Here is a 13,628-nt window from a genome sequence, read left to right as displayed (position 1 = left end):
ATTTGGCAATTAGGATCCATTTGGTGACTCCAGCAAGAACTGTTTAAGTATAGTGGTTTGGGCAGGAGCTATACTGAAGGTAATTCAGGAGTAATGGGGAGAGGAGGCAGCAAATGTATTCTACTTCCAAGAAGTTCTTGTTAAAAATATGATGAGTTAGAGGGAAATGAAGGATTAAAGGAGATTTTCCATTTTTAGATTTAGAGATGCCTGTACAGGTTTATGGACTAAAAGGAAATCTCCAAAAGAGAGATGGATTAAAAATGAGGGAATATGGTTTCCAGCCTAGATGGAGGCATAGGTAGATAGGCTTTGCTTCCTCAGACAACCAAAAGAAAGACAACCACTAATTTGAAAACAAAACAACCAAAACTGACAGAAAATCGAACTGTATGGAAGTCCAACAACCAAGGATTTAAGGAAGAAACATGCATCCAAACTGGTAGGACAGTTGGAGATGGGAGGCCAAGGTGGAGAGGACAAGCAACAAGGCCATGGCTGGCAGACTGGGCGGTCCAACATTCACAGGCTGACAAGCCAAGAGGAACAACTACAGAGCAAGACAGTCCACACAACCCAGGGTTCCAGCACGAGGAAATAAAGCCTCAATTTTTACAGCTGCTGGCTGTAAAAATCTGTGGCGGTTCTGGTGGCGGGAGAAACTCCCAGTCTCACAGGAGAGTCCATCGGAGTGACCCACAGGATCCCAGAAGTACACAAGCCCGCACACCCAGGAATCAGCACCAGAAGGTCTCAATACATTTGTGGGAAGCAGGGAAAGTGACTGAAAGTGGGGCGAGAGCTGAGCAAGCCAGCAGGTGGCATTGTTCTCCCTCTGATGCCTCCCCCACATATAGCACAACACAGCAAGGTGGGTTGCCCCGCCCTAGCAAATACCTAAGGCTCCACCCCAAACAATGGAACAGATGCACCAAGACAAAGAAACAGGGCCCATATGAAAGAACAGATCAAAGCTCTAGAATAAGAACTAAGTAACAAGGAGACAGTCAACCTATCAGATGCAGAGTTCAAAACACTGGTAATCAGGATGCCCACAGAAATGATTGAGTGTGCTTGCAAAATAAGGGAAGAAGTGAAGGCTATGAAAAGTGAAATAAAGGAAAATATACAGGGAACCAACAGTGAAGGGAAGGAAACCGGGACTCAAGTCAACAATTTGTAGCAGAAGGAAGAATTAAACACCCAAGCAGAACAGAATGAAGAAACAAGAATTCAAAAAAAAATGAGGCGAGGCTGAGGAACCTCCAAGATAGCTTTAAATGTTCCAACATCTGAATCATAGGGATGCCAGGAGAAGAGGAAGAGCAAGAAGTTGAAAACTCGTGTGAAAACATAATGAAGGAAACTTTCCCAATCTGGTGAAGGAAACAGACTTCCAGGAAGTCCAGGAAGCTTGGAGTCTCCCGAAGAAGTTGGACCCAAGGAAGCACACACCAAGGGACATCAAGGCATAATTACATTACCCAAGGGTAAAGATAAGGAGAGAATCTTAAAAGCAGCAAGAGAAAAGGAGACAGTTACCTGCAAAGGAGTTCCCATGAGGCTATCAGCTGATCTCTCAAAAGAAACCTTGCAGGCAAGAAGGGGCTGGAAAGAAGTATGCAAAGTCATGAAAGGCAAGGACCTACATCCAAGATTACTCTATCCAGCAAAGATATCATTTAGAATGAAAGGGCAGATAAAGTACTTCCCAGACAAGGTCAAGGTCAAGGAGTTCATCATCACCAGTCCCTTATTACTTAAAATGTTAAAGGGACTTATCTAAGAAAAAGAAGATCAAAAACTGAACAGTAAAATGACAACAAAATCACAACTATTAATAACTGAACCTAAAAAAAAAAACCCAAAACAAAGCAAACAACAGAACAAGAACAGAATCACAGAAATGGAGATCACATGGAGGATTGTCAGTGGGGAGAAGCAGAGAAGAGAATGAGGGAAAAGGTACAGGGAATAAGAAGCATAACCGGTAGGCACAAAATAGATGGAGGAGGTTAAGAATTGTATAGGAAATGCAGAAGCCAAAGAACTTACATGTCTAATTCATGGACATGAACTACAGGATGGGGGGAATGCTGGAGGGATGGCGGGTGCAGGGTGGAGAAGTATAAAGGGGAGAAAAAAGGGAAAACTGTACTAGCATAATCAATAAAATGTATTTTAAAAATTTAAAAAATGAGACACTATGGGGAATAATTGATGGATCAGGCCCTGAGAAAGTTGGGAGGGAAGGCTTTCAAAGACCACAAATAGAGTGGGTGGACTTGAATAAGAGGGACTTGTCATTCTCTGAGAACAAAGAAAAGAAATTTTAGCTAATACATATTGAGTTCTCACTATATGCCAAGCATTTTTACATGTATAGCTCATTAAATATCATAATAAACTTATAAAGTTTTATCTTTCTGTGAAAATTTTATTATCCTCATTTTACAGATGAGGAAATTGAGGCATACAGCTATTAAATGTAGTAGCCTGAATTCAAAGTAGTTCCAAGAATAGTCCAATTTTAAATTACAATTTTATTCTGCCTCTCATTGCTTGATTTAAACTTTAGAACCTCAGTAGAAATTAAAATTTACATGTTTCCATCCTTATTATCATCTTTTCTGAAATCAAGTAGGGCTTATCAAGAGAATATGTGGTAGTCTCGAATCTTCAGATTCCAATTTGAAATTACAGTTGAAAAGATCTTAATGTTAAGGTAGTAAATGTTAACACCTTTTCTGATAATAGGAGCATAGGATCAGGCACCACACTCAAAATTTTTCCTCATTTCATCCTCACAACAAACCTATGAGATTGGTCCTGTTTTATCTCTCTTACAGAGGATAAAACTGAGTCTGAAGATTGAAGGCATGCACTTCCAGATTGGACTACTAAGTGCAAGGCCCAGGGCCTGTGCCCAGTTTCTGTTTCAGAGGCAGGGCTCTAACCACTAAACTTCCACTGTTTCCTCGATGGACTATTTAGGTTATGTTGGGCCATGAACTTTTAGAAACATTTATTTTTTTTTCTGAAGCTGGAACAAATTGTCAGTGAATAAATTTTAATTCCTTGACATAGGGTGTTGCTTTGAAAATATGTTTTTTTTTCAATATCACCCTTAATTCTTGAAAATGTGTTTTGTTTTTCAATTATCTGTCCTTAATTGGGAAGTACTTGAATACTTCTGTGAGTGGGTTCTCATAAAACTGTACACTATTTAAAATTTGCGCATCAACTGAAGGCATTTTTCTACTTAATTTATTTTATTAAAGTTTTCTTGTTTATTTTAAATTTATGATTTTTAACTTATAACTATTTTTTTAATATTTGACTACATATATTTAAAATCATTGTATGAGAGGACATGAGTTGAGATTAAGAAGTTGTTTTATTTTCATTTTTAAATGTTACTGCTTCATTGTATTTCTCAACAAACTGATTAGTCTTCAGTAGGAAGGTTGAAAAAAATTGACAGGGTGAGAGAAACTTGTACCATTATAAGAAATCTTTTTATTTTCACTTATTATTCTTACCCGTTTCTTTATTTGTTGCAAATGCTATCAGAACAAGTTTTTAGGTGTGATACCAAATGAATTGTATTTCTCTTTTCCGTCCTTGTTTTTGTTTTTATTCAGAGCCCGCAATTGGTGAAATAAAAAATGGATCTACTGCTGTTGCTGAGGCTGTTGCCAGGTAACCAGAGCTGGTTGTTATTTAGAGGAATTCAATATACAAAGCCACTGTACTGAGGGGATAATTTATCAATAGAGGAAAAACCTTAAAATATATATTCCAACATAAAGGATTTAACAATGTACTGAATCTAACTCGAGTTTTCTTAAATCTAATAAAGGTTTTGCTATACTTAGCAGTAAGATATGTAAAGGTGTTTACCTTTCTCCCTTTTATTCATGTGGGAGTGCCCTTTTTTACCTTTGTTGGTGAGACTGAGCTGCTTGTTGCTTTGGTGAGAAAGTGGGTGGTTTAACAAGATATAGTCTTAGACCTTGTTCCGTAGACCTTGATCCCCTACTCATTGCAGCCTCAGGCCATTTTCTCTTTTGCTTAGCAAGTTGACTGCTGTGTTGAACGATTATTTTTGCTTTGTCATGAATGCTGTGATGCTTGAAGATGAGTGTGACTCCATCCTGAGGCTCTGGTGGTAAGCTTTGCCATCTGGTGGCTGGCTATGTGAGTAGAATTATTTTATTAGTTTCTGGCATGAGTCATCCAGCATGAAAATACTAGAAGCAGCTGGTGAAATACAAGTGAGAATGTTTAAGTGAGGCTAGGCAGGTCCTATAAATAAGTAAAGCAGGCTAAGTGCAAGTGCTGGAAGTATTGAGGATGATGACCTTCTGAAGAACAGGGGCATGGGTAGTCCCTGTTCAATTCCAGCCTACTGTTACCAGGCAAGAATGCACACTTAGGTTGCCAAACCTCTAATTTTTAAAGAGAAATCTGGGTTTTGAAAAATAAAATTTCATGCTTGGTGGGTCACATAAGGACTTTTTTGACTAAATTTGACCTTCATCTTCGAGTTTCTAACCCTAATCCTATCTAACCCTTTGATCTGTACTTAACTATATCTTAGATTAGTTGTGAAGATAAGTACCTTAGGGTCCTCAGTCAGTTGAAGACTAATGATATGTAGTCTTACAAGTTGAAAAATGGAGTTTATACTTGATCTTTTTGGTTTTAACAGAGTTGTACATTAGATATATAACTTGTTATTAGTCTGATGTACATGTGCCCATGAAGAGGGAACAATGCTGCTGAAACTTCCTAAGCCCTTTGGGTGGAATGTAGGTTTGGAAAAATAAGGGAAATTCTTTTTTTTTTAAATTTTATTTAGTTATTTTTCAAGTACAGTTTTTTGTCTATTTTTCCCATCCCAGCCTCCCCTGCCCCTTGCTCCCCACCTCCCTCCCATTTCCACCCCCCCTTAGTTCTTGTCCCTGTGTCCTTCCTATTTGTTCCTCCAAATCCCTCCCCCATTTTCCCCTTAACTTCCCTTCCTTCTCCCCTAAGGGAAATTTTTTTTTTAATTTATTTTTTTTTATTGATTATGCCATTACATTTGCTCTATTCCCCCCTCCCTTCCCCTCCACCCTGCATACCCCTCCCCCACCATTTCCCCCTTTAGTTCATGAACATGTGTCTCAAATTCTTTAGATTCTGTATTTCCCCTACTATTCTTACCCTCCCCCCTATGTATTTTCTATCTACTGTCTATACTACTTATTTTCTGTACCTTCTCCCCCCTTCCCCTCCTCCCACTCCCCTGTTGCTAACCCTCCATGAGATCTTCATTTCTATGGTTCTGCTCCTGATCTAGCTATCCTCTTAGTTTGCTTTTGTTTTAGGTGTGGTTCTTAATAACTGTGAGTTTGCTGTCCTTTCACTGTTCATCTTTTTCATCTTCTTTTTCTTAGGTAAGTCCCTTTAACATTTCATATAATAAGGGCTTGGTGATGATGAACTCCTTGAATTTGGTCTTATCTGAGAAGCACTTTATCTGTCCTTCCATTCTAAATGAAAGTTTTGCTGGGTAGAGCAATCTTGGTTGTAGATCTTTGGTTTTCATGACTTGGAATACCTCTTTCCAGCCCCTTCTTGCCTGTAAGGTCTCTTTTGAGAAATCAGCTGACAGTCTGATGGGAACTCCTTTGTAGGTGACTGTCCCCTTAGCTCTTGCTGCTTCTAGGATTCTCTCCTTCATTTTAATCTTGGCTAATGTAATTATGATGTGCCTTGGTGTGTTCCTTCTTGGGTCCAACTTCTTTGGGACTCTCTGAGCTTCCTGGATTTCTCGGAAGTCTATTTCCTTTGCCATCTTGGGGAAATTCTCCTTTATTATTTGTTCAAATAATTTTTCAACTGGTGGTTGTGCCTTTCCCCCTTCTGGTACCCCTATAATTCGGATGTTGGAACGTTTAAAGATGTCCTGGAGGTTCCTAAGCTTCTCCTCATTTTTCTGAATTCTTATTTCTTCATTCCTTTCTGTTTGGTCATTTTTTTCTTCCTTCTGGTCCTCTCCCTTGATTTGAGTCCCAATTTTCTTTCCATTACTATTGGTATCTTTTGTATCACCATTCATTTCAATTAATTTAGCTTCCATATGTTTCTCTAATTTGTGACTAAAATCAACCAGTTCTGTAAGGATCCTTATAACCAGTGTTTTGAACTGTGCATCTGAAGGACTGGCTATTTCTTCATCACTTAGGTCTATCGGTTCTGGGGCTCTGAGTTGTCCTAGAGCCATTTTTGGTCTATTCGTGCTGTTAAGTGAGCGGAGCGAAGCCTTAGTTGTTTACCAGGACGGGGCGACCCAGGTCTCTGGTTTGTGACGCTGTGTGTGGGGGGCGGGGTCAGAGAGGGAGCAATGGCGTTCCTCTCCGCTAGCCCAGCGCATCCAGTCACTCACACGCCTCGGGCTTGCTTATCCGATCCTAATTGTGCGAGCCTGCTGCACCGCCCGGGTTTCCCTTCTCACTGGTTTCTCCGCACGTAAATGCGCGCGACCGACCGACCCACCGTGCCTCTTCCCTGTGTGCTCCGGCAGCCAGCTCGCTGGCGATCAGCGCCCTCGGTTGCCTGCGCGCACCGCGCACCGCCCCGGGAATTTTTTCTTGCTAACCTGCTCCGCTGCTGGCCTCACTCCTCGTACCGGTCCAGCCCCGGTCCAGCCGAGTATCTAGTTGTCCTTTGGACTCTGTATTGTCGATTTTCCGTGTGGCTTGGTTGTGACTGCTGTTAAAAATAGTTGTTCTTAGATTTGGTTGTGCACAGAGGCGAGGTGGATCCTCCATCTACGTCTTCTAAGGGAAATTCTTGAAGCAGAGGATTGGATTAGTGGATTACAGAATGAGGTAAATTCATTGGTGTTGTTATAAAGCAAATTTTGCATAAAATCTAGATTTTAATTTAAGCGCTATTAGAATATTTTGTTTATTTATTTATTTAAATGCTTTACCTATTTATTTTTAGAGGGGCAGGGAGGGAGAAAAAGAGGGAGAGAAACCCCATGTGGTTGCCTCTCGCTCAACCCCCACTGGAGACCCAGCCTGCAACCCAGGCATGTGCCTTGACCAGGAATTGAACCAGTGACCCTTTGGTTTACAGGCTGGCACTCAGTCCACACCAGCCAGGGCTGTTAGAATATTTTAAATGCTCATTGCTTCCTCTCCATTTAGGTAAAGCCATACCACTCTGTTTTTAAACAAAGTGTAAGCCATACCACTCTGTTTTTAAACAAAGTGTCATCTGTTACTGTCTCTTTTCAGATTATTTGCTGTTATCATCTTTCTCTCTCAATCATTTCACTGTTGAAGATTTCAAGCACAGAAAAAGCAGAAAAACAGTATAATGAACCACCATATATTCATCACCCAGTATCACAAATTACCAACTCATAGCTAATTTTAATTTGTTTATAAATACATCCAGTATTCTCCTCCCCACTCAATTATTTTGAAGCTAATTCCAGCTTTATATAATTTTATCTGTAACTATTTCAATGTTGTCTCTAAAAGAATTCCTCTTTGACCTTACCCATAATACTATCATGCTTTTAAAGTTAGCAGTGATTCCTAGTGCTAAAAAATGTTCAGTATTCAGATTTGTCTGATTGCCTTACATATTTTTTTTTTACAGTTTGTTGAATCGAGATCCAAACAAGGTCTGCACATTACATTTGATTGAAATGTCTCTTAATTTAACTCTTAATCTATAGGGGCCTCCTGCCTTTATTTTTTTCCCCCTTCTAGCAATATATTTGTTGAAGAAATTTGGTTTTGTGTGTTATAGAGTCTTACATTCTGGACTTTGCTGATTGTTTTCTTATGGTATTTAATACAGTTCTCTGACTACCTTATTTCCTGTGATTCTTTCTTGAGAGTTTTTAGTTAAGCTAATTTGAAACAAGTACTGTAGGGAGGATTTTGCACTTTGGTGTAAGGCATTTTGGAGTTTTGGATGCAGCAAAGTGATTTTATTCCTTCTGTGCCTAAAAGGGTAATCTTCAGAGGTATGTTTCCTTTCAAAACTAACACAGTATATTGCTTTTTTATCTTAGTCCCCAGACTGCAATGTCTTTGGTCAGCTGCGTCCGTGAAGCCCGGCAAGAGGACAACGAAGCTCGGAATCAGGATCCCTGCTCTGCACCTACCAGGTGAGCATTATTTTCGTAGTATATTGTGGTTTATATTGACTCATAAAATGGTTGCTACCAAAATCTATAATATAGTGCCATAATTTTGTGAACTCGAGCTTACTTTTTTATCTAAGGGACAGTGGCATATTCTAAATGGTATTATAGATGAGATATCATGTGATGTTTTATTAAATATTTTATAGGTGCAGAGTTTTGTCTTTATCTGCCAGGTCTGTCAATTTGAAATGATTGTCTTCATGAATTTATGAAACTACCATTCTGTATTTCTAAGATTTATTCCCTTTTTTCTAGTTTTGGAAATGTTTAACAGACCTTTTATTTCTCTTTAGTTACCCATAGGGCAAAACTGAGATGCTCAGCATCCCAAATTTAAAGTTTGTCAGAACTGATGAAATTAAGATTTTATCATAATTTCTTTATTCTATAGTCTCTTCGAACAGCTTTGAAGAACAAAGCATTTTATTTGAGTTACAAAGTATTTCTTTTCTATTTAAATAATAAAAAATGATTGGACTATATGAGTGTTATTTTTAGTATAGGGAAAGAAGTAATGACAATGGAAATAAGCTTGTATTTTCATTGTGAGATGGCATCTGTCATCTCTGGAATCTAGTGACTTTGTAGTTAGAGAATGTACTAATGTTTGTCAGCAGGTATTTAATAGTGTTATTTACAGCATAATTTCTGTATTCTTTATTGATAGAAATATTTAAAGGAAACATATTGGTGCTTTTATTGGGCATTCTGATAATTAAATGTGAGTTTGTTGGTATTCTCGGGAATCAGCTAGCTCAGCTTATATTCCTCTACTGTATCAAGAAACTTGTTGGGTGAAATGCCACTTTGTGTGGTTCCAAAATCGGTATGGTAGTGGTTCAGCAATTACCATATTTATCAGTGGCATTGTATTGCTTTCCTATTTTATTAGAATATCTTAAACTAGAGGGGCCAGAATGCTGGTGATCTTATTTAACTTCAGTAGAACAAGGGCCAGCACATCCAGCTGGGTTTGGCCTCTTTTACTTCATAGACAGATCTATAGCTAGAACAGAGTGGTTAGAAGTTTGTTAAATATGGAGATTATTCTTCTTTGTTTCACTTAGGGTTAATTTGTCCAGGCCTTTTTATGCTAGAATTTCTTTCTCTGCATCAGTTTCTAAATCTGGCAAAGAGTGGTGACCAGAGTAGGATTGTGTAGCTGGAACTAATGAAGAAAGGTGTGGTTCTTCTTACAATATATCAGATTTCTCTTGTCTTCTAATGCTCTTTGTTCTGGTGCTAAAGATTTCTTCTTTATTATTTCTTGGGACATTAATATTCATGTACATCTCTGTGGTAGATATTTCTCAGTTGCTTTATTTATTTCTAAAAATGTATGAACTTCACAGGAGTGGGCAACACTTTTTGCAGTATGTGTTGCAGTTAGGCTTTTGGTTTTTACCTGTTGTTCTGTGTTGGCCTTAGTCAGCAAATCTTGCCACTATATATATTTTATATGATCCTTGGTGGGAACTGATTATGATTTTAACATCATTTCATTTGACTGATGCTAATATGAGAATGATAAATACCAAAATTTTGATATTTGATAGGAATTTGCTAAGTATTACTTGACACTGCAATGAGACATCTTTTGTCTTTAGAGAAGAATTCTTCTGATGAACTCTTTGGGGGGAAAAAAGCAATCTAATATTTATTGATTAAGAATAAAAAGATTCCAAAGAAAACAAAGCTTTGTTTTAGAAGGCAAAATCTATTCTGCAGTTCTGCCCTAAATAGCTTCTGAAGGAAAATGTGTAGGCTTGTTTAAGCATGGGGAACAATGGTAATTGAATTTTTGAAATGGTTAATCAAGTCATGTCTCTTCTAGTTTTTGACTCACTGTCATTGCTGCTTAGCTGTGATATGTTAGATGTCTTAAAGATTCAAACATGAATATTCAGTTTGTAAAGAAAATGAAATGTATCTCCGTAATTGCTTTCTCTTAATGCAACTGATATTGATTGAGCATCTGCTGTGTACCTAGCACTGTGCCAAGAAATTTTTATATAAGATCACTCATACATACTTCATCAGAGGTAGGTGTTACTCATCTGTATCCTGGTGATCTTATTCTTACCTCTTCCTCATTGGACCATATATTTAATTCAGTTGAGATTCCTGACACACAGGACAGAAGCTCTAACAACCAAATGTATACCAGGCTCTCGGCTTGAACTCTGTTCTAAATCCCTCGTTGACTTCCTGTTTTGGTGGGCTGAGCTAAACAAGACAGAAACCTCAGAAACCTCTCCATTTCTCTCTCTTCTTCAAGATCCACAGCAGAGCAGTCCCTAAGGGTGAGAGCTCCTCCCAAGTTGGAGACAGCTTTTTCTCTGTAGATGAGCATCTCCCTCTTTCCCTGGCCAAATGCTTAGAGCAACAGATAACATGGTTTCTAGACCCCTTATCATTCTGGATGTTAAATCAGGGGGCATATCAGTGTATGCCTTGTAAAATACGACATCACCAAGTGAAAGAGATTTCAGATATGTTCTTACTGTGGTCAGGCTGGAATGGATCCTTTTATCTTTGTTTTGGCTGTTACGCACTTACTGTAACCTGAAAATGCATTAGTTTGTTGTTGTTTATAGTGTACTAACTCATTTGAACTTGTAATTTACTAAAACGTTATGGGTGTTTTCTATATGCAGTTGCTCTACTTATACAGTTAGCTTATTTAATCAGAGAAGATTCTTACAGTTAATTGAGAGAACATGAATTCTTTTGTTTAAAGTACATTTGTTGTGCACTTAACTTTGTATTAATCCCCGTGGTAGGTATTTTAGGTATAAACTTGAATAAGACATCAATGTTAAGTTTCTGTGTAACTTGCTCACTTGCACCTTTTTATTCTGGTGTATTGTTAAGGACATTTAAGAAAGCTACCAGGAACCTCATTGCTTCATGATATCTGGTTTGCAGGAGACAGTCATCAAATGCTTGTGAAATAAATAAGTCACTGATAGCCAGATGGTAAGACTAATGAAGTACTTGTAGGCTGTATCTTGAGAACTGTCTCTGAGGCACCACACCATTCTGAAATGGTTAGTTGTAGATGTACCAGTACAGCTAGCAAAGCTAGAATTTTACCTACAACTCTGTCCTTTACAGATCAGGTTTCTTTTGCTGAAATTGTTGTTTAGGGTTGGGTATATCTAAAATGCAAGGTGGTGTTTTTTTAAAAATACTTTCTTTTAGAGAAACATCAGTTTGTTGTTTGACTTATCGATGTACTCATTGGTTGTTTCTCCTTTGTGCCTTGACCATGGAATTGAACCCATGACCTTGGTGTATCAGGACAACTCTCCAACCAACTGAGCTACCTGGTCGGGGCTAGGTGTCATTTAAAGAATGTTACAACCATTTATAAAGTCGAGTCCTCTTGATCTAACTGATCTTTTTTGAAGTAGATCCCTAGGCTGCCTTCATTGTTTTTGACTTCAATAATGGCTTTATATCTTTTTGTTTAACTTATTTTCCTACGTCAGAGTTCATAGCTAGTGATGGGAAGAAATGTTATGGCTGTTTTATCATCATGGTGGAACAGTCCTGTGTGCCACTGTTTTTCTACAGGAGTGAAATTATGATGAGAAACCTCATAAGATGATATTCTTGTTCATTTTATTTTCTCTCTCACATTTTTCATATTGTCAAATTATGGTTTCCCCCTTTCCAGTACACACACACACATGCACCAACACGTATGTGCATGTGTACTTACTTGACCTGGTTTCTTTATGTGGTTGATTCTCAGGGGGAACTTACTCCATTTTGCAAGTACTCAAGATGAAGAGGAGAAGGAAAAATTGGAGGGTGATCAAAGGACCAGGCAGCATCAACAAACGATAAAGCCCAATAGGCCTGTCAAAGACTCTTCTTCATCTGCCTCCCAGCAGGTGGCCATACCCGGGCCAGCCAGTCTTCAAGGTGAAGCAATGGAGACAGACGTGCTAGAAGGCCAGAAAGAAGGGTGGAATACCAATCAGGAAAAAACTAGTAAGGCCTTGGTTGAAAGGCCCAGCCAAAATAACGTAGGAATTCAGACCATAGAGTGTTCCCTACGGGTCCCAGAAACTGTTTCAGCAGCAACCCAGACTGTAAAGAATGTGTGTGAGCAGGGGACCAGCACAGTGGACGAGAACTCTGGAAAACAAGATGCCACGGTTCAGACTGAGAAGGGGACTGGTGAGAAACCAGTGAGTGCTCCTGGGGATGATACAGAGTCCCTCCATAGCCAGGTGAGAGAGCTTATCGGGTCCGCTAGGGGCCCTGATTTTAACTTTCTGGATTCCTGGAGAATTTCATTTGCAGTACTTTTACCTAATGGTAATTATTAACAATTTTGTACAGACTAGTGATCGAAAGACAAAAACAGCTGAATTTCAGGGTAGAGATAGGGTAGTGAAAATTATGGATAGCTATAACCAATAAATAGTCTTTTGGGGAAAATGGAATGGTGCTAGAGTTTGTCAGGTAGGTCTTTACAGGAAAAGAAAGCCAGGAAGATACTTTGGGTCCTATACTGTTTTTTTAAAGATTTTATTTATTTATTTTTAGAGAGAGGGGAAGGGAAGAAGAAAGAGGGAAAGGAAACACTGATCTGACGCTCCTCCAACCAGGGATCTGGCCTGCAACCCAGGCAGGTACCCTGACTGGGAATTGAATAGGCGACCCTTCAGGTTGTGGACAACTTCCACCCCACTGAGCCACACCACTTAAGGCTGGGTCCTATACTCTTTCAGGTTGTTCAGTCTTGTCCTTTGGCTGTCATCTTTCATCCTCCTTTATAACTGTGAGAACTAATTCCTTTTCCTCCAAGTCTTTCACCATGGTTCTTTGGAACTGGGAGAGTAGACAATAAAGGAGGAAGGAGTAGAAGTAGGAAGGGTAGTGTATCTCGCAGTATTAGAAACAAAGAATGGTAACAGGGATAGAGAGAGACCGGGAAAAGCCTCCAGGGGACTAGAGGCTGCAGAAAGGCTCAGACTAGACTTACTGGGAGAAAAAGATTGGGGCTGATGAAAGTGAGGCTGGAGGAAGACAGGCTCTTGGGAATAGGAGTAGGGAAGTAGTTCCTAGTTATTGAACACCTACAGTGTGTCGGCATTGTGCTCAAGACAACCTGTGAGGTTGGTATTGTTATTCCCATTTCACAGGTAAAGAAACCAAGCTGAAGAGAGGTTAAGTAACTTGCCCAAGATTTTGCCATCAGTAGGTGGCAGAACTGGAATTTGAACTCAGCATGTCTGCTTCAGAATCGGTATTCTTTTCATTATGCTATGTTACTTTTCTATTTTTAAATCATGGCCTGTGTAGTTTTGTTCTGTTTATCCATACCTCTCCAAAAATTTATTGTAACACAGTCTGTGAGACCTAAGACCTTTTCAGTTCATATGTTTTC

General features: G+C 39.0%; 1 protein-coding gene across 3 annotated transcripts in view; it reads left to right on the top strand.

The window, feature by feature from the left end:
* Window positions 1–13,628, top strand: part of TP53BP1 (tumor protein p53 binding protein 1) — an 85,946-nt gene that overhangs the window by 48,973 nt on the left and 23,345 nt on the right. For all 3 annotated transcript variants that reach the window (XM_037154931.2, XM_037154930.2, XM_037154932.2), the window contains 3 exons: window positions 3,645–3,702; window positions 8,087–8,182; window positions 11,982–12,465. In XM_037154931.2, coding sequence (XP_037010826.2) covers window positions 3,645–3,702; window positions 8,087–8,182; window positions 11,982–12,465 — 638 coding nt within the window. The remainder of the gene's footprint in view (window positions 1–3,644; window positions 3,703–8,086; window positions 8,183–11,981; window positions 12,466–13,628) is intronic.

Source organism: Artibeus jamaicensis, unplaced genomic scaffold (assembly GCF_021234435.1).
Source record: "Artibeus jamaicensis isolate MK-2021 breed Jamaican fruit bat unplaced genomic scaffold, CSHL_Jam_final contig_1132, whole genome shotgun sequence".
NCBI lineage: Eukaryota > Metazoa > Chordata > Mammalia > Chiroptera > Phyllostomidae > Artibeus > Artibeus jamaicensis.
This window is presented reverse-complemented; position numbering and strand designations above follow the sequence as displayed.